At 45.2% G+C, this 22,206-nt stretch overlaps 1 protein-coding gene across 2 annotated transcripts in view; it reads right to left on the minus strand.

Annotated features, from left to right (window-relative positions):
- Window positions 1-22,206, minus strand: part of BDP1 (BDP1 general transcription factor IIIB subunit) — a 184,713-nt gene that overhangs the window by 26,500 nt on the left and 136,007 nt on the right. For both annotated transcript variants that reach the window (XM_088443767.1, XM_088443766.1), the window contains 8 exons: window positions 17,736-17,860; window positions 12,518-12,710; window positions 11,930-12,105; window positions 11,018-11,186; window positions 9,678-9,796; window positions 2,009-2,162; window positions 1,777-1,880; window positions 1,148-1,304 (listed from right to left, as the gene is read on the minus strand). In XM_088443767.1, the coding sequence (XP_088299893.1) occupies window positions 1,148-1,304; window positions 1,777-1,880; window positions 2,009-2,162; window positions 9,678-9,796; window positions 11,018-11,186; window positions 11,930-12,105; window positions 12,518-12,710; window positions 17,736-17,860 (1,197 nt within the window). The remainder of the gene's footprint in view (window positions 1-1,147; window positions 1,305-1,776; window positions 1,881-2,008; window positions 2,163-9,677; window positions 9,797-11,017; window positions 11,187-11,929; window positions 12,106-12,517; window positions 12,711-17,735; window positions 17,861-22,206) is intronic.

Below are 22,206 nucleotides of genomic sequence, written 5' to 3' on the forward strand. Positions count from 1 at the left end.
TATAATCAAAATGCTATAAACTGGTAACTCCCCCCCAACCCCGGGGTTGGGTAAGCCCACACTTGGTGTCTCTTTTTTGTCATGTGACCAACACCACCGCTCAGACCACCAATGACGCCAACACAGCGGTGACACGAGCACAGCAAACATTATGTGCTTAGGGGAATACATGTGATGCGATGCAATGTGTTTCCTTACAAGTTGTACAATGTTGATGATTAATTAAATCACCCAGCGTTAGAAGACATTTTGACGTGTGCTACATATATACAGATGTGCCCACATACATCTATCCTCCGTGCACTACAAATAACGCCGGATCTCAGTGTAACTTGATAGCACTGAGCGTCTGTCATACGACTTTTTACTTTCAAATGCGTCTTATTCGCACAGCGATGCGAATATATAGCACACGCAGCTTCTGCTGATTAAAATGATATGCAGCATGCCTATGTTCTGTGTGCGTCTGCGGGTGTATCTGCATGCAAAGCGCTACGTTACAGTGTTACAGCCGCTGATACTGTAATGTAGCATTTCCCATGCAGATACACCCGCAGTCACGCATAGAATATAGACATGCTGCATATCATTGTAATCAGCAGATGCTGCTTGTGCTATCTATTCGCATCGCTGTGCGCATAAAACACATTTGAAGGTAAAAAGTTGCACGAAAGACCCTCTGCGCTACCGAGTCACTCCACGGCATGGTGCGACTAGAAGGGCTGTTTAACGCGCCAGGAGGCTAGATGTATGTGAACCCATCTGTATATTGGTTAAAGCATAGACATATGTTTGTAGGGTTAATTTAATAAAATAGTTAAATAAAAAGCTCTATACATCTATCAACCTCCAATCTGATGATGTGGCTAATTAGTCGGCATACACCGGACAACTAGAAAGCGCATTCACTGCTGTGTGTTACAAATACATTGATTACTCCCTATTTATACATAAATCTCTTGGTGTGAAAACATGATCATCAATGAAAATACTCAGAAATGGAACAAAAGCTGGAAATTCAGAAAACATGTACTGGCCAGATAGTTAGTAATTGGTACTATAGCTTGATTGGTAGAAAAGGAGAATACTGTGTAAAACAAGCAATAAGAAACTACAAATGAAATGGACCTGGTTATTGCACACTTACTGTAAGCACCGGGGTCATCTCCCCTTCATCACTTCCCTTGCTCTGTAACGGGCTTGGCCTCTTGCTAGGGAGCTTTACAAGGTTTGGCACTGGCTTCACATGCTTAAAGCGTCTTAGCTGTGCTGGTTTGATAGCTGTTGATTTGTCTTTATTAGCCCTACACAGACACGACAGGGGGATATCAAATTCGTAAATGGGCAAAAACGAAATGAATAAAAATTAAAGCTTTAATACATTTAGGGGGAGATTCAGTTAGCACCGGGTACTAGTACTGCGTGTCCTCTGTTCCCAGGTGAAGTGGTGGGGCTATACAATTATAGGCCTGCGATTAACCCGCAACTAGCCAGAGACAGTACTTTCCGCAGAAGTTTGGGGTGTGAGCAGAAATCCATGTTAGGTGCTGCCTCGAGGATAATTGTGGGCCTCCAATTGAATAGACCCGGACACTATACCCGGGAGCAAAGGACGCGTTGTGCAACCTGTGGCTGATTGAATCTCCCCCTTAACGTATTAAAGCTTCACGACTGTGCTTGAAAATCATAAAAAGTCCTCGAAGCAAATATATGAATTATAGTTATATACATTTTTGAAACAATGAGTAAATGAAAAACGTGTTTCACTATACTTACTGTCCAGCTTCCTTGGAGCCATGACTGGTGAGAGATATATCAGTGACTTCCTCACTTTGCTGCAGTTCTGGCATCTCTCTGCTGACCTCCAATTTTACTTCATCCTTTAGAAAAATTATGTCACTTATTACATATAAAACGGACGACCTAGATCATAAGTAAAACACAAGCAAGGAGTAAAACATGGTACAGTATATAAATCCATTAAGGGTTTAACTGAAGTCTTGCTGACCTGTTCTGAAGCCAAAGTTCTCTTATCGACAGCCGATGTCTCCTTTCTCACAACTGCTCGCCCAATGTTGGGCCTGGCTTTCTGGAATCTGGCTCGCACAGGTTTTACAGAAGACCCTTCCACTTGCTCTCCAGAATGGGCAGATTCTTCATGCCTATAAACCACACATAGTTCTTGTTGTAGACAAACAGAGGACTTCCTGTCTGATACCATAATATGTGCTATATTTAGATCTGTTAAACCAAAGAGGTCTATGGGGGAAATTTAATTAGCTGCGAGTTGGCTTAAAATTGCTTAATGCGGCTTGCCTATTCTGATTGAATTTCGTGGGTATCAGGAGCGTGCCTCATGAAAAGATCTACAAAATGCACGTACTAACAACCCTAGGGCCCAAAGCCTGCGGCTAACTGAATGTGTCCCTATACTGCGCCATCTTTAGAGATGGATCAGGTGCAAAAGCAGCAGCATGGAACTGTGAAAGTCGATCTTAGGATACCCACATGAGACTCCATTTTGTGACAAGATGGTGTATGCCTTTAAAGTTATTCATAAGCTTATATACTTTGAAATAGTTAGAGACAAGCTACAGTAATTTTCATATGCTCAATAGATTGCAATGTACCAGAGATAACTGTGTTTTGCTAGTTAGGAGTGTGTATACTCCTTAGAATGTGCCTTACTCCTTAAACGATAGATAAGAAAACAGGATTTTGGTACTTACCGATAAATCCCTTTCTCCGATTCCACAGGGGACACTGGCGTTCAAGACAGTGGGGTATAGACGGTGGTAGAGCAGAGCCTGGCACTTTAAATAATTCTGAAGTGTGACTGGCTCCTCCCCCTCTATGCCCCATCAGCTCCAGTTTTAAGAACTGAGCCCGAGAGGAGACGGTAGACAACAGGAAAATGAGGAGAAGGAGGAGACCACAGAACGGAACAATACCGACTGAAGGAGAACAGAGGAACCCACTGCAGGGAACACATGCAGTCACACAACTAGATGAGGACCCAACAAAACGGCAGGAACGCAGCGCTGGGCGGGCGTCCAGTGTCCCCTGTGGAATCGGAGAAAGGGATTTATCGGTAAGTACCAAAATCCTGTTTTCTCCTTCATCCACTAGGGGACACTGGAGTTCAAGACAGTGGGGACGTCCCAAAGCCAACCTCCAGGGTGGGAAGCGTGGAGAACCTGCCGACCTTTCGGCCAACCGAAACAGGGACAGCCCAAGACTGGAGGCATGTCGTAGAGCCAGGAGACAATCAGAGCTCCTTGCTGAACAGTCACAGACATTCCACAACTTACAGCGTAAATTCAATGGAATACGGCTAGAGAGTAGCCGCAGATGAGAAGCATCAGAACACCGTAAGCTCAGCCAAAAACAGACCAAGCAAGACCGCTGGGAGCAGAAAACCCCAACTAGAATCCATAGAATGGCAGTAACATGAGAACAAAACTCGAGAAAACCGTACCAGCGACAACTACAGGAAGCTGCAACAGTCTCAGACAGCAGAATCCCAGCACTGCGGGACATCAATTATATAGATAAAAGTATAATGATACCAATATACAGAGACAGAGCTGAACCCGTCCACAGACTCTTAACCAAGCAAACAAGGAGGCAAGAGTCACGACCTAACAGTCGCCCTGAACCATTCTCGAGGTCCAACTATAACTACTAAAGGGTTGGTAACCAGTGGAAGGTTTAGACCATAGAAGTTGTCAACGAGTGGCGATCCCACTGGGCATGAGACGGATACGAGAGGATTGAGACTACAATTCCTTCCAGTGGGTCAGACGGCAGTACCACCCCTCCTGTCAAACAGCAGACAACTTCCTACATGATGGTAGAGTGTAATCAGTACCAACTACTGGCCTGAACATAGTATGAAAACACCCAGGATACCCTTAGCAGAAAAAGAGCACGGATGCCACCTCCACCCAGGGAGAGTTACCAATATAGGGAAGTATCCCATCCGCAAGGCTAAAGCACTAGGACAACTATGAAGGTACCATTCAGGTACCTGTCAGTGTGCTGAATTTATCAACAGATACTGAACAGGAAACTAACCAGGCCCTCTGTATGGAACATAGAGACTGTCACACTTTATAGTAAAGATGTGCATTAGCCCATAGATGCGCTTCAGTCCATAAACCCAACAGATTCCAGTAGAATAGGGTCACAAATCTCAATGTTACAACTATGCACCTACACACCAGGAAAGCTCTAAAGTGTACAGCCAACTGATTTAAAAGAACTAACAGCTATGTCAGGATGCATGAAAAGGAAGCATCTTCCGAGGCATTAGTGGGGTAAGCCCGCTTACCTGTGAGCGACCAGAAGCCCTCTGGACGCTATGTAGAATGTCACTGACCTTATTCATCTCACAGCAACCCACCACGACAGGTACAGAGAGTAGCCTCAGTGGGCAAAGATCAATGCTCTACAGCACGGACTTCAGTCTGGAGATGCTGCAGAAGAAAATACTGTAGAAACTAGCAAATTGTTAGTGGAGACAAGAAGGCCGTACAACAGGACCCTATACCTGAGCCTGTTCCATTAGGGATATGTATCCATATAGAGATTACACATACCCCAAAAACGGTCTGCTAGTGTATCCTTACATTAACACTTATAATGGTGAAGTGTGTATTACGCCCACAATCTGATACAACCCAGGCCAGACCCTGCCTATATCGGCGGGTGGCCCTAGGCCTCATGTAAATTAACTAAATAAGCCATGAGGATGGAATAGATCCAGGATTCTCTATGTACTGATAGGAAATGTACCCAAGGGACCATCAGATACCCATTTTATTGAGATATGCGACAATACAATAATATAAAGTACCAGAATCGATGCTGGGAAAGGTACCTGTACATAGACATAGAATGCGTTAATTATCCCAAGTAAGAAGAGATATATATATATGTAGTGATAACGCCAGTCAGGGCCAAAAACAGATTTCTCCAATTATTAGGAAAATTCATACAAGGAACGGGAATATATCAGTATATATACACATACACACACACACAAACATAGCTGCATGAAAAGACAAACTCTTTGAAAGGAAGAGTTAGTACCGACATAGTAAGTCACTTGTCAAACTCCTGCACCAGGAGATCAGCACGCTACATACATATACATATATACACACACACACATATATCCCACAATAGGAGATCAGCATGCTATATCTATATATACACACACTGCATTCCTAGTGTCTTACAAGTTGGTTACTAAGTGCGCCCTAAGAGTGTAGTTGTAATTAATAGGTCCCCCGAAGTGGACGCCGTAGATATAGACTGATGGAAACAGGACTATAACCCGAGGCGGGTGTAAGTACATATCCTTATATACATGTGTGGACATACAGGAAGGCCCCAGGACATGTATAGAGTCCATACTAGAAGCAATGCCGTATGAGCCTCTGACTATCCTATGTAAGCTGCAGAACATGACTCTAGTCTATTGAGCCACCATATAATATGTATGTATATAACAGACAGCTTCTGGTAAACCCTGGCAGCGTTCCAGACGTGGAATAATATGTACCTTAATGATTGTGGAAGTATAGGCATACCTACACATATCCATAATTATATACATATACACACACACCACCCAATCCCTAGGGAGAGATGGTGTAAGCGGAGTTATAGAACAAACTACCGGATCAGGAGAGTCCAGCCTCTCATCGCAGCATCCTCTTTAAATATGCTAGGTATCAGACATAAAACTGAGAAGAACATATCCTACCCCTGCTTTAATGGTAAGGATAAGAAGCAATATATACACATATATATTACATGCACATAATATATATATATATATATATATATACACACACATAATATACATATATACATATATATACACATATACACACACAAAACCCCACATGCCTACAAGTACCTACATACAAGATTAGTAGGTGACGATATAATTAGAAAAATATAACAAGGGCAATAGTTAGAGCCATGGAAGGAACTGAGCCCCAGGTCTTAACGCCGGGTTTAGTATAAAATACAAGTATATACATACATGTGGCTTACCTCCACGCAGGGAGACTGCTCATGTGCCGCGTGTGGCCGTCATTCTGCTACGGCGTTGGGGCAGGAAATGTTAGCAACGTACTATCCCAGACTGATTGCGATCCTGGGACCCTTCCGTTACCGGTGTAGTCGCCTTATCAGGTGTGCCCCAGATGATGGAAATCAAAAGATGACCTCAGTGATGCGAGACAGCAATGTCAACCACCACAACGGCCATATGTTACTACTTCGTGTTGTGTGTGCTGCCGAAGGGAATAAATAAGATATAAATCCATATAGATGCATACCTTCTAAGGTAAGCACCGAAGGCTGTTGAGATTTAACATATGTGCAGCCACATATATGCATGAGAAGAGTACGGCTCATTCTTAAGGCGAGCCAATGTGAGGCATAAGCCTGAGGATGGGACGCACCCTTTTTGTAACCTTAAGTTAAAGATATTCAATAACCGTAATTTCTGGCAGCAGCCAGAACAGTGGCCCCGACTATGCATACTATACACATTTAGGCAGAGTGATCTCTGGCAGCTATAGATGCAAGAAACTCACTGCATTATTCTGTTACACATCAAGCATATTTGCCCCAGATGTTCAATGTAATAAGCCTGTCGCACCTGGTATACCCAGGCGGTCTCCCATCCAAGTACTACCCAGGCCTGGCGCTGCTTAGCGTCCAAGATCAGACGAGATCGGGCGTGTGGCCATAGGCGCTGATAGATATGTGGTGGGCAAAGTGGCATGGACACAACCTCTATATTAGGCTGTGGCATGTTCCTCCCTGTGCTTCATTTTTTTTTTTTAAATATAGTATTAAACCAGTACACTGCCCAGTTCCGTAGGGGAACTACCGACGTGCAATATAACAGAGATGAGGCAGAGCCAGATCTATATAAAGACTGCAGGTTAAATTACAAACTCCACAGTTGTGTCGTTAAACCTAATAAGACCAGTGCTGTAGGTTTAAGTAAAGAAAAAAACGGGAGAGGCCATATGCAAGCACAGGGAGAACATACAAACTCCCAACAGCTAGGGCCGTTCTGGGAATAAAACCCACAACCCTTTTAAGGGTTGCACCCCCCACAGAACTCCAGAGTGAGGATGCAGGAGATGCTGGCAATAAGCCCCAGCTCCTTGTAAGGCAGGTGCATATGCTGTTTTAAAATACTCGCTGGAGGTAATGGCGGCATCTGTGCACGCCAGCATGGACTAGACTCCGCCCCTTATCAATAAGCGGGCGGGGCGCAAACAATGGCTGGTATAGCAGCGCGAGTGGGGGAGCGGGAACGTAATAGCCAGCGCCGGTGCATCTTCATACAAGCACCGGCGCCGCAACCAGCAGCCGAGAGAACTGAATAACAGCCTCGCTCTCCGCCGGCTGTGTGCAGAAGCCAGCGCTTCTACAAGCACCAGCGCGGCAGGGAACAGCCGCTCTGAGCAGCTTCCTAAGCCCCGCCATGCGGCCAATTGTAGGCAGCGCCGGTGCAATCTTCATACAAGCACGGCGCCGCAACCAGCAGCCGAGAGCGCTGTGAATAACAGTCGTTCTCCGGCGGCTGTGCTCCTCCCCCTGCAGAAGCCAGCGCCAGTGCTTCTTCAAGCACCAGCGCGGCAGGGAACAGCCGCGCTGCTGCGCAATGTAGACTCCCTTATGGGAGTAGCGGGACGCGCAGGCTCCCTCCCCGTGGGGATAGAGAAGAGGGAGGATTCGGCTCTCGTGAGAGCTGACAAACAGAGCGCTGTCAGCTCTATTAAGTCAGACAGCGCTCAGTAGCAGGATATCAGGGCTCGCTGCTAGGCAGCAACATTACAGACTGTCTGAACAGTCTCCCTGTACATGAATCCGCGCTCTATGCGCGGTAGCTCTGCCCCTTGTAATAACGCTAGCGGCGTTTTAACAGGATTCCAGGAGGGGTTATACTACAGTGTATACCACCTGAGCCTGGGAGGGGGCAGAGGGGCCGCAGATTAAACTCCGTTCCCCATAAGGGGAACAGAGCTATACTTACCAGCTGCTGGCATCAGGGCTGCGGCTAGGCATTCGGAAGCACGGACACAGCCTCTATATTAAGCTGTGGCGTGTCCTCCCTGAGCTACTGCCAGGGTGCCTTGGACTCCGACACACACTCTTATTTAGTGGTGGCGGGTCTCCTGATGCCTCCATGTAGCAGGCTGACAGACGCAGCACTCTGTCAGCCTGTCCTCAATGCTTTGTGAAAGCTAGAAATTAAAATAAAGTTGAAATAAAAGAAAAAATACTAAGTGTGGGCTGGAGCTCAGCCCTATGTGACCGGCTCTCTCGGGCACATTCTAAAAACTGGGGCTGATGGGGCATAGAGGGGGAGGAGCCAGTCACACTTCAGAATTATTTAAAGTGCCAGGCTCTGCTCTACCACCGTCTATACCCCACTGTCTTGAACTCCAGTGTCCCCTAGTGGATGAAGGAGAAATAACGAGGTAGGATTGTATAATTGATGGGCTCTCAGTAGAATTAATGTGTTTATACTTTGAAGAATCACATATGTTACACTATGAAATCACTATGCTTGCAAAATACTATAAAGACTGTGTGCCTCACAAATATAGCTCAGAGAATACAGAACACAGAACTGGTTGTAGTCTCGTGTGTAATTCTCTCCAGCTGCAATTGAGCGCTCAGCTCAAGGGTTCTGATACCCATAAGCGCTCTGGCCCGGTGTCTGGCCACTGAGGGTCCTAGCTTGGATCCCACAGAACGGTTTTCTAAAATACATATCTCAAAATTTCAATTAACAGTCTATTATGGAAATTGTGCATTTTCAGTAAAACAAGTAAAATTTTATTCACACATAACCCTAATCTCCAGGGGCAACCGAGAGACTCACGAATTCCAGCAAGTTGGCTCAGAAGAGTACACCAGCCTCCCAAATCGCAACAAAGTGCACCATGGGGCTACTCCCCAGCGTTTCAGAAGCATAAGGTGCTCTTTCATCTTATGCTTCTGAAATGCAACAAGGATTGTTATGCACACTTCTGCTTTGCTTACAACATTGTTTGCAGAGACATTATGCTATGAAAACAGTAGCATGGCTCCTTAACTGTATGTATTGGGAGTAATACCTTCACAATGATTATATCTATCATATTCATGGGCAAGGATGCATTTTAACTGCAATTTAAATCTGGACTTAATCTACACCGCACAGTGACCAATACAGGAGGCACATATTCTTCCATAGCTGTCGTTTTGCATTCCCTCACGTTGAACTTTCTCCCTGCTCAGTAATATACTGCACTATACCAAGATACCAACTGGTCCACGTTAATGCGGTCATCAGCCTGAATATGAATCATATTTACAATCATCTATTTTTATTGATTAGTTGCACTAATATCAGTGTATGTGAAGCAGTTAGATGTTTAATATTTTAAAGTGTTATGAAATTAATACGTATTGGATGTTTATTTAGCAACACTGGTGGCTTGTCCTTTTTTGCTTTGACATCTCAAGCACAGGATTATGTGTGTTAAGTATTGCCCTATTTATTCCAGTTGCTGGTAACTGCATTGGTTTTTAGTAACTCTAGGCACACCGAGCACTTCTAGGCAATTTCTTGTTTAGAATTGACTTACTGTACAGCCTGTTTATTTTCTTTTAAGATTCCCAGTGTATTTTCTCTGTGAGGTTGGGTAGCCTGGCATTCTACTGCACCCGATTTCATCTCTACATCTCCCGCAGACAATTCCGATTCCTGTGAGCAAGTGGGACTCTTGTTTTAACAATAAAATAAAAAACAGTAACAAAACAGTACTTACATTTATTATATTATTCAAATAATGAGATGACATTTTTAGCAAATTAAAGTTGATCCTAAATTGTAATGAATTATTAAAGGTTAATTTACCTTTATAATGCAGACATTCAACAACACACATTTATTTCCCAGAAGATTGTATCTGATCTGTTTATCAAATCAATTTAGAAAGTTTGTCAAATATATTCTTAGTATATGAATTACTACAATATAGTACAGGAATATGTATTTTCACAACCGTTGCCAATCACTAGTACAATTATTATTTCTTTATATGTTGCCAACATGTTATAGTATAAAAGTGCTATACCTGTACAAACAGAATGTTGACTGGAGCTAATAAACTACTGAAATTTGCCTAGAACAGGCACACAAACGCACAAAATAAATTACATGTTTCTGGGCTGTGGGAAGAAACAAATACAACCAGAGAAAACCGTACGAACACAGGAAAAGTAGACAAAAGTCAGGCAGAGCAATATCCAGAGCCGAGGCCAAGGTCCCAGTACTGATCAGCAGCGATAGCTGTAACCACAGCGTACAAGCTACAAGATGTTCGAACCAAATGGTGAACATTTTACTTAATTAATTGATATTCAATTATTATCTGCCTTCTAAGCCCCTCTATCTTTTTAATTAAACTGTAACCAACCAACCTCATAAATTGGTCTATATATGGAGTGTTCAGAGTTGAAAAGAACCAAGTCCATTTATTGCCTTATTCGTACTGCCATGGTACAGTGGAAAAAACTAGATTTTTTCTGTGAAATATGTAAAATTAAATAAAGCATAGTACTACTTTATTGGAGTTGTAAAAACAATTAAAAGTCAATGGTTAATTAATTACAGTTCTTCAATTTTGAGATCCATTTTCTCAAAACTGACTCATGGACTTGGTTGACTTTGACGCTGAACCCTCTATATACAGCAGACTTAAAAATAATTGACGCTGCATGTCCTATTTACATCTGTACTATCACTGATCCTCATTTAACACATTCATCCTAACAGCCGTCATGTTGATCAAACAAGGCTCTATCAATCCTTGGCCAAATGATGATGTTATGAAATAGGCATTAGTCAAAATAAATAATTCCACCGCAAACAGGATTAACTATACGTTTGGTATTGTCAACTCAGAATGGCTGATGTACTAACTCTTAGCTTTTCTCCGGTTTTGGTTTCCTCCAGGACAGTAGCCTTCTGTAGCCGTGTAGCTACTCTGCTTAGATTTGGCTTTGGTCTTTGGAATCTGCCAATTTTTAAAATTGGTCGGACCGATTCTGCCTCTCTCTCCCCTACAGAAGCTGCTCTTTCATTGTTCATTCTGAAAACCGTGAAAGACATCATTTAATAAATATCATAATAGTCTGATTGGACTGAGCAAGCATTGGTGCAGTGCTACCAACATACTGCACACTAATATTTTGTTTTCATTTTGATCAAATTATTTGTAATTGGATCGTATGTACGGTATGTCTTCTCCACACAGGTTTGTTCTAACAATGCAATTGTAACAGAAAAAAATAAAAAATAAATAAATAATAATAAAAAAAGGATTGAACACAAAATAGAAAAATCACAACTTCTATTTAAAACCAAACTGTATTTTCAGTCTCCCACACTCGTCAATATTTTGGCAAAATTTAATGTACAATGTAATAAACTGCGTATCATAATGTGACAGCATAGTATTAATCATTCTCCTGATTAACAGATGCAACCTAGTGTTTCAGCAGATCATTTCTGTGTGTTGTGTGCAGTTAGTCAAAGGACTATTTATTTCAGTTCTTGAACGATGACATACTAGGAAAGGCAAAATGCTTTGCTGGGTCAAATTTTTTATTATTAATATGTTGAAAGTATTGAATATATAAAAGTTTGCTCTATTGATTCTGACCATGTAGGTGATAAAGAATACAGTTGAGATCTAGGTTTCAGATACAATCACCTCAAAACAAGGTCAAACAAGAGAGTGGCAGGGTAGCAGAGAGCTGCAATCCAATATCTGTGCAGCCGTGGTGCATAATAGGTGTACTGAATTGAATAGCTGTATACACTGATACATACACGACATGTGCAGTATAATCTTCGGATGTTGTAGCAGGCTCCTCGGCGTCAGCCCTTTCTGCTGCAGGCATAGAATGTTGTGAATGGTGGATCTCTCGTGGAGGGGAGGAGGACTGAGTGACTGGAGGCACAGGTTCACCATTATTAGACTTTTCGAGCAAGGGAACCTTTCCAACCTCACAAAGAAAAAAAAAAAAGGAGAAGACAATTATTTAATTGTAGGGGACGTTTCTCTCCTATGTATATTGGATTACCTGTGGGATTATCCTATAAAAAAACAATGCAGGGAGCGTTAAAGTGCAGTTTATTTCTAAAAGAGGACAAGACTAAGCCCTCACAGCTACAGAGCACATAAAAATTTACACTGACATTTGTGAATATTTTAACAATTTCCATGTGAGTGTGAAAAGATTCAGCATATATTAAAGCAAAAAAACAAAGACTTTATATTGAGTATATATTAGTATTTACTGGTTTAACTTCTATTTATGTATTTGTTTACTATAACAGGTGTTTTTGAGGACCATTTCCAATCTTGTTATAAGAGGAGAGCCACTCATAGAGATGACAGAGTATAAGGCCTCTTACGGGTGGCGTAGCCTCATCAGGTTCCAGGACTTCCTCCACACAGGTCTCTCCTTTAGGTGGACTCTTTGGTAGATTAGGTGAAGTCAGCGCGTCTCTCTTAATCACTGCCCGACCTAGGTTTGGCTTTGGTCTCTGAAATCTGCCTCTTGTTATAACTGCAGGTTTCAATGGCTTCTGGAGCTCTTCTGTTAGTCTGGTAACAGTTAGAGAAGAGGATTTAATAACACACTTATTGTATGTGGTTCAGACTATATTAATAGCAGAGTAATTTTCAGAAATGATAACTTAGTGGATTCAAATCTCCATAGGGCATGGTGTATGCAGTCCTTTCTAAACCTGCTCTAGAACACCATGTGTTCCATTTATCAAATCTACTATATGCTACAGTGAAACTTACAAATATGTCGCCGGTACCTGTCTGGTGAGGACTAAGCCTTTGACTTACCCTGAGGCCGATAGGATCGAAAGGACGACGTTCCTGACCCAGAGGCGGATGGAGCTAAAGGCAAGCACGCAGACCTTGCTGCCGCTAGCGTATCCACAATTTTATTCAAAGCTGGGCCAAACAGGACCTGACCATTACACGGAAGACATTCCAGGCCTTTCTTAGAATCCGCATCTGCTCTCCAAGAACGTAGCCACAAGGAACGGCGAGCGGACACCGCGGCCCTAGAAATCCTGGAAGTAGGCTTACATCCAACGCTGCCTCATTGACTTAAGCAGCCGAAACTCGGAGATTGCCTATCAGTACAACGTGCTCACTGGTAGTCCCGGAAGACAGTGATTCTTCCAAGGCATTGGCCCATTTTTCCCTGGATCTGGCCACCCAGCACACAGCCATAACAGGTCTGGCGACCCCTCCAGTGGGAGAGTAAATGGATTTCAGACATACCTCCACCTTGCGGTCCGTAGGATCTTTCAGTGAGGACATGGACAGCATAGGTAGGGTCGCCCTCTACACTAGGCGTCACATGAGAATCCACAGAAGGAGGAGATTCCCACTTAGAAAATTAATTCTCCGCAAAGAGTAGGCATAAGCCAAACGCTGACCAGATAAAGGAAACACTGCATTAGTGCTTTTAACATTTTGAAAAATAAGCATATGTGAGCTTATTTTAATCAGAAGCCTTGTCTTCAATCATCATGATCTCACGGACCGCCCGGGATATATATAGAAGACTTAGCCTCAGTCTCCTTGGTAGGAAGATCAGTATCAGATAGCTCTTGAATTTCCCCATCATCTGACGTCATGTCATCGTCGTCGTAATGAGTAGACTGGGACGACAATAATGGCCGCTTTGCGGGCCTAAGCGGGGATTCCTGCGAACCCTCTGCAAGGATATTAACCCTATAAGGCAAAAGGGTTCACCTAGCCAAGCTCAGGGGACGCTAGAGGCGCAGGTTGAGGGTGGTCCTGTGCCACCACCATCTGCCCCGGTCCCCCCCGTAAGGGGGCCGGTACCATCAGCTGCTGTGCAAATCCTACGGGAGGGTACACATGTGGGGCCGATAGACGTCCTGCCAGGACTGTAATAGACTGTGCCAAACACGCCCAAGGGGGCTCCTGAGGAGCACAGGGAACCTGAGAAGGACCTGGGAGCGTACATGTTGCACATAAAAGCCTCCCTAATCAGCTTCTTCCTCCCCAATTTCCGCCTTACAACATATGCAGGAAATCAGGACAGGTGTAGCAAGCTGCACAGATTCGACATATACAGTGTATGTGACACTTTGGCACAGACCACAATCTGGGCCTGATTCAGACCCGCTCGCGAGCGGGTCGATGGTGTGCTCTGCGCAAGCCCCGGAGCGAGAGAGGAAATCTCTCGCTCCGTGGCTCACTACAAAAGGGGCGGCTGTCACTGTTGATCGACAGCTCGCCCCGTTTTGTAGGCGTAGCAAGAGGGTGGCTTCACAAACTGAGGCGTTCCCAAGCGAACGCCTGCCGTTTGTGGGCGGCCCCACAGACATCACCAGTGATGTCAGTGACAGAGCTTCCGGCTCTATTAGAATCAGAAGCTCCCTGGGGCTTGCGGCCACGAGACACTACCACAAGGGTCTTGTCGCAAGCCCGATTGTCAAGACCATCGCAACCATCATCCTGGTCACCCACAGCTATGTGAGCGGCCAGGAGGACGCACAAAAAAAACAAACAACAAACGCCCAGATTCAGAGCGTCCGTCTCTGAATCAGGGCCTCTGTGCACAATATAACCCTCCCCCAAACAGCACCTGTACTGTAAGGGTCTTTTTTTCAGTGAAAAAACGGGGACAGTTAAAATGGCTAACAGTGAAACAGAACACAGGCAGACAGCACTAGCATAAATCACATAGAACTGAGAACAACCTGTTCTAATAGCGCTTCTTGTAAACTACACAGGCTCTGTACCCGGTAGGACAAGCGCTTTACCTGCACCTTTACCGCCTGTGAGGGAGAGGTATGCAGGATGGGACCTGGCTCCACCGCTGGCTGAGACTCCAAACATGGCCGCCCGAGCACAGAAGAGAGGAGGAGCTGCACAGAGCGCGCTGTGTAAGCGTACTAAGCAGTGGGGGAGACGCTGGCTGTAACAGGGAAGGCCTCCTCCACCGGCCTGCAATTAACCCCAGGGAAGCCAGAGCGGTACCACTGCTATGCTCTGGTCCGCTGTCCCTGGTGGTCTAGTGGCAGCGCAGGACTCCGTGCCTGGCTCCACTACAGGCCACTTCCCCAGGGGAAAAGACTGTGTAATGGCGGACGCCCACCGCGGGCGTCCGCTACTTACCGCGTTCCCCCGTAAGCCCGGCACACAGTCAGGGATCCTCTGGGGTCCCTGCTAGTAAGAACCCCGGAAGCCCGCCGAGATCCCCAGATCAGTACTGGGGTCTGGGTGCCAGCGGGGTGGCGGAGCTGTGATGTGAACGTCCGCTGGACTGTCCACATCACCGCTCTTGAAGATCTTTGGGGGCTATAATCAGCCCCCCCTGTGTGGAGTACACGACTCTGGCTCGGGCACCTATGAAAACTGACTGTGCCTTGACCGGGGGGGCAGGGTATAGGAAAATAGCCTGGTGCATCCTGGAAGGCTCTAAGAATTTAACTGCGCGGTGCCCGGATTGGTCCCTTTCCACCTATACCCCAAGGTAATGGCCTGTGGACCCTAAGGACCCTGAAGTAGAAACTCAGGACATACGGATGCTAAGTAATTTCTATAGGACTGATACAGTAATGGCCCAATCACTGTTACCGATAGAAACACATACCTACATATATATATATATATATATACACATACACACACACACCGGTGTTAGCCGGTGCCCTGGTGGTCTAGTGTGTGGGACCCCCAGAACCCACACCACTGGTGGTCTTCACACTAGCGGTGTTAAGCCGCGAGCATGCAACTCTCTGCAAGCAGGGGGCCGCTATTACCTGTCCCAGACAGCGTCCGGCTGCGGCCTCCGGGAACGGTGGTATGCTTGTCCCTCCCGGGGCCCGGCAGAGGTAATTACCGATCCTGTCGCCAGTGCTGGGGTCCTTGGAGCGGCAGTGATGGCATCCTATAGGACGCCCTGCACTACCCGCTCTGTAGAATTAAATTAACATAAATAAAAGTAACAGGGGGTCACTTTAAAAGTCACCCCACAAAAGGATGCCCGCTCCTTAATCGGCACCAAACTAAAGCTTGCAGGCCGCTGGCTGTGGGCGGGGTACAGTAGAGAGGGAGCCTGTGAGTGCGCACGCCGCGCCTGCGCACTGCCTGGCCATCGACCCGCGTGCAAGCGGGTCGGAATCAGGCCCTCAGTCCTCAGGACCCCACACAGGTCACGTTTCCAAGTCACCCAGCAGATGCACGGGTGTATTCATTACTCACCGACACATTTTTAAATATTCACAGGTGGAGCTAATTATTTCAATTGTGATTCTGTGAGGACCCCTGGAAAACATGCACTGTTTGGGTTCCCGAGGACAGAGTTTGAGAACCTGTGCTTTAGTAAGATACACAAAAGTGTCTTTTAGACAAGGTTTAGCCGTTTAGCTACTGTGTTGACGATGGATAGCACTAACTGACACATGGAGTTCTGCCACTGCTCACGTCTATGTGATGACTTATAAGAAATGAGACAGTCGTTGTTAGGGAGGTGCACCTACTGTAGCAGTTTTCACACACAACAGACAATGTGGCAGTTTCAATTGGGGGCGAGAACAGCAAAAATCCCACACCCACGGGATTTTCCTGGTGCAGGATTTTTGCTATTCAATTAGGAATGGGGTTTTTGATTTTTTGTGCGCCGGGAGGTTTTTTTTTTTGCGCACCTCTTGAACATGACCAATTTTTCCTAAAATCCACGATTTTAGGAAAAATGGTCGGGAAATGCTCTGGGACCCCGGCGGCACCCCTCCTAATGACTAATTAAGCAATTGGAAGTAATACTCACTTTCCGAAGTGCTGTCTTCTGCATCCAGCGTCGGGACCCAGTCTCCTGCAGCAGCGGTGAGTATGTCAGTGTGTGTGAGTGTTTATGAGTGAGTGTGTGTGTCACCCCCGAAGCATCCCCCCCCCCAGTGTAAGTATGCCCCCCCCCCACAATAGGCCCTGGGAGAGCTACATCTCCCAGCAGCCCTTGTGCCTCCCTGCAGCCCCCTACCCAGTAAGAAGATGGCGGATAGGCCACCTGGAGCCACAGAGACCACTGGAGACCCCTGGGCAGGTAAGTGGAATTTTTTGTAATTTCTTTTTTTATGCGGCGCAAGGTTTTCAGCTATTAAAACCCCGTGACCACTTTCTAAAAAAAAAAATTGGATACCGTGGGTATCGGGAGCACGCATACCCGTGGTAATCCAAAATTGGGCGCAAGGTTTTTTCCTCGCTAAACCTCGGGCCCAATTGAATATGCCCCAATGAGTGTCAAATGTTACTCAAATATAGAAAACCATAAGCACAGTAACACAATTGTATTGATGAAGTGCAAATCACACAAAAACACTATTATATATTATGTATGATCAACAGGTATAAAGTGGGAAAGAAAAGAGCCACCGTTTGCAGAATAATCCCTTTTATCACCCTTTACCATGGAATCCTGCCTGTCTGTATAGCCATCTTGCGGTGACTGTAGGATGTAGGTGGACACTGTACAAATGTATTACAGCATAATCATTTGTGAGTTTTTATTATTCTTCTTTATCATTCCTATACTACATGTCAAATAGAATGACAATCTAAACAGACACTTACTTTACACTGCAATTGGACTCCAGTTCTTCTTTTAAAGACTGTGCAGAGTCTGATGACCCTAAGCGGGACTCTTCTTGTCCTCCCCTTTTATCTAATAAGGGAACTTCCTTCACAAGCTCTGCAGACTAAAATCATAAATATATATTATACACAATGGTGAGATTAACAAGACAGCACAAAATCTGCACTAAATACACATTGTATGATTAACCTGAATCAAATAAAGTCTAATTGAAGGAGTGGATAAAGCTTTTAAAAGGTTATAAACCAGGGCCAAAAAGCTAGGGGTCAACATCATGTGAAAGCCATATTTTAAAATAAAAGTCCAATTTTCTCTTTCGCCCACTGGAGGACACTGGAAAACGCTGAGGACCTCTCTAAAGCAAATATCACGGTAGGGAGAATGCTGTAGATGCACGAAGCGCCCAAAGCTGGCCTCCTTGGACACAAAGATATCAAAATGGTAGAATTTAACAAAACTGTGCACGAAAGACCAGGTGCTGCCCTACAGAGCTGTGCAGCAGAGGCCTCATGACGTGCAGCCCAAGAGGCGCCAACCTACCAAATGGAATTAGCTGTGACCCTGGAAGGCACCTGCTGGCCAGAGCAATGCAAGCTTGATGAATGACTGCACAATGTCAACGGGACACAGGACCTCATTCAGAGTCGGTCGTTGCGGCCGCACAGTCGTACGCCACCGATGTTCGCTAAACTGCGCATGCGTAAAGTTCGCAATACGCGTGCGAAAACTAGCTGCTACGATCAGAAATCTCTCTCTCCTTGAACACAGCCAGGTCGGTAGTTTGAGTGACAGATTGAGGCGTTTGAGGGTGGTAACAGGGGAAGGTGCTTGAAAACGGGGGAGTGGAGATCCGAACGCAGGCGTGCCAAATTATGCGAACGGCGTTTTATGGGAGTGCATAATTAACAAAGTAGTGTCATGGCACACGTGACATGGGTGGTTTGTACACTGACTTGATCGTAGAGCTTAAGAGAGGGTATGGTCAACCTTAAGCACTACGACCAGTTCCGATGGTTCCCGATGCTCGCGATTAAACCTGATATCCCAGGAGATGACGTGTGTGGTGAACGAGAAGGGGCGTGATTTAGTATTACGGCCGCTTCTTACCCTCGGTCGTTTAGCGAACGATCTCATCTTAGGACCGCAACTTGTGATCGCATAATTTGCATATCCGGCCCCTTTCCCCTACGACCGTGCGGCCGCAACGACAGACTCTGAATGAGGTCCACAGTCTCTTACTACCACTTCCCTGTAGCCAGAGCTATGATCTTTTCTCGCTCAGGCCCAAACAAAATCTTTCCTGAAGAAGGAAGATCCGCTATAGATCATGTACATCTGCCAGACACGCAACCAGAGGGCCCGGTGAGCAGTTATAGACTAAGCAGAAACTTTGGCGCAAATAAGGCCTGCGTCAATAACTGCCTCACCCAGGTAAGTAGCTGACTCTTATGTGCTCAACCAGTGGAAGCAGATCTGTACAAGGTGTACCAGAGCGTAGACATTCTGTTAGTAGGTCTGCCTATTTCTCAACAGCCTTATTGACCCAGAGGCCAAAATGGGCAGTAGGGATCCCCCCCACAGCCATGTAAATCGATTTGAGAGTAGATTCAAGTGTGCAATCAGAACTGTCCCGGAGAGAGGGCACCAGGATAGTAGTATTTTTTTGACAACCTGGAAATACAGGGATCCACAAAGGACGGGGATTCCCACTTAGATTTGTCCACAGCTGGCAGTGGAAAAAGGGATACCAAGCATCTGGAAATCTGGAACTTGCGATCTGGATGCACTCATGCCTTGGACAGAAGATCCTCCAACTGAGTGACAGCTGCTGGTGGGAGTATGGCGGGCAGTCTGCATTCAGGTGTGCGCTGTAGGGGGTGTCGAAACTGGATTATTGGCTGAGACAAGATCAGTTTAAAATTGAATCGCAGCGACACCATCTTGCGACTGGCCGCAAGACGCCATTTTGCGAATGGCCGCCTAAGCGCCATTTTAGATAAACTCACACTTTAGTACATGTGGCGATAATACTATTAGCATCATGCGATTGCATCCGTGACCATCGCCATAAGTTACGGCGATTCACCAAAAGCCCATTTCATGACTTTACGTAGTTTGGGTGTTCTGGATAAAGTGCATATTATTATAATTTCCCTAAAGGATATATTGCATTAGCTAGAACAGAGCAAATGGCCACGTGATAACTAGCCTGTGTAGATAAGTTCCTGGATAACATCTGCTCTCACTCCAGGTGGCCCGGCTCGAATACACACCTTACATTAGCAAGCTTCCTGCAATGAAATAACTTCAAAGCCAAGAGTGTTATCAGGTTTGAGTCTTGTAGCTGGGCTAATTTGCATTCACACAAGAGTCTGGGAGAATAAAAGGCTTTTCTTTAGAGCCTGGGAAAGGTTGGGGCTGCTGAGGGGGCATGTGGAACTATAAGGCTCAGCATTCCACACTGCTAGGTGTTCACTTCGTAAGTGAGAGTTAAGTGCACCATTCCTCATACACACATTAATACGCACAATTGCGCTGTTAACTAGTCGCATATTAGCGAATGCATAAGACCTTGTATGAAAACACTGTTTTATTAGCTTCAAGCGCACGCATCTGCCCCAAGTTAACTAGCGTCTTTATATCAAACCCCGCATACTCACACATTACATATCCACCTAAAAGGTTTAATAAGCTTTAAGGTATAAGATTTAAGTTGGTTCAGTTAGTATAAATGCTGTGAAATAAAGATATTTGGTAACTAGGGTTTTATACATGCTAAGTAAGCCGTGTTTGGTTTTGTACTAATGCGTACTCTTTCAACAGAATTCCGGTATCGGTGTGGAGATCGCATCATGCATTCTAAACTTATGGACCGCAGAGACTTCAAGCAACAAAATGTATATAATATGAACAACTGTTAGGATGTTGCAGGGGGCGGGAGGGCAGAGACCCCCAGTTGTTGGAGGCTGGGTTGAGTCTATTTGAACCAGCCTGTTAAATGCTCTGTAACAGATGCTTCCCCCATGGGAACCAATGGCATAAGCAAACAAACTTCTCTATTGTCCTGTCTATTCTGGGGGGGTATAAATATGTGTGCTCCAACACTGGGTCCTTAGTCTTCTTGTTGAACGCTGAGGGACAAGGGGTTTCTTGCTGATGCCTAACATCTGGACCAGAAAGCGCTCCGTATGTATACTGTACTTGGGTCTGTATAATTCCTTTGCGCCGAATTGTGTATGGATCAATAGCGTGTAACTGACTGTACTTTTACTTGAATAATATTTTGTGCTTTGGAACCACACGTACCAAGTCTGGAGTCTTTTATTTACTGTATGACTGCGTACGCAAATTAGCGTCATCCTTAGAGGTTTATAGATAGGATTTTAGAAGGTACAGGCAGGGGTATATAGAGGTTCAAATATAGATTCCTTAGGGGGAGAGGGAGGAACAGCTCTCCTCCCCTTCCGAGCAAACAGACAGGCTGCCCTGACAATAGGAGCACTTTTGTTCCAGAAGGGGCTCCAAGGGCAACCCATCAGCGAGAGCTATCAAGTGAGTAGCGGTCACTAAGCCCCGCCTCATGTCCCCTGCCCTGGTAGGGATGGCCACCAGTGTGCTGTCCATCGATGATTTCATCAGTGATTACCGTCAACGGTTATTAACCATCGATGGTCATCCCTACACCACGGCTCCTTGTCAGGATGTAATGGCTGCGTCCCTGCGGCAATAACAGAATGGGGACAAATCATAGCTTTGACCAAGTCGATCCATCCTCCTAAAACCAAGAGGACAGGTCCCACTTACCACTATCTGCCACTGTTCCAGCTCCAAAACGTCAAACACGCTGTGGTTTAGGGGGTCTGCGAGTGAGATTGCAGGACCAGACGCCTCAACATCGGTGATGTATATTAATCATGACATCTCTGACTCAGGCCTTAAAAAATTTTTTTTTAACTAGGGCTGCAGTCCTGTAAAATACGCCCGGCTCCATTGGGCACTTAAACTAGACTGAGGTCAGGTGGGGGTATAAAGGGGGAGAAGCCATGTTAAAATTATTCAAGATTTAAAGTGCCTGGCTCCACTCACCACCATCTATACCCCAGCGTTTTCCATTGTCCTAGAGTGGAAGAAAGATAGAAAAAAAATGAAAAAAGGGATAGATCTATACAAATTAGCAGCTATGCCTATGAAAAAATGACGAGCAAAGTGTCCACCACAAAATAAAAATGAGAGTTATGGTAAAATGTACCTATGTTAACTCTCTTTCTTCGAAGTCCATAGGGTCCACAGGGCTACCTTGGGGTTTAGGTGGAGATTAGGATAGGACCAGGCAGTTAAAGCTGTTGCAGCCCGGAATGCACTGGTCCTTCTCCCTATACCCCACCTCTAAGCCAGAGGCTCTTCAGTTAGTTAGCAAGTCAATGGCAGGAGGAGGACAGGAGAGAAGGA

This window comes from Taudactylus pleione, unplaced genomic scaffold (assembly GCF_031769625.1).
Source record: "Taudactylus pleione unplaced genomic scaffold, aTauple2 ptg000333l, whole genome shotgun sequence".
NCBI classification, from domain to species: Eukaryota; Metazoa; Chordata; class Amphibia; order Anura; family Myobatrachidae; genus Taudactylus; species Taudactylus pleione.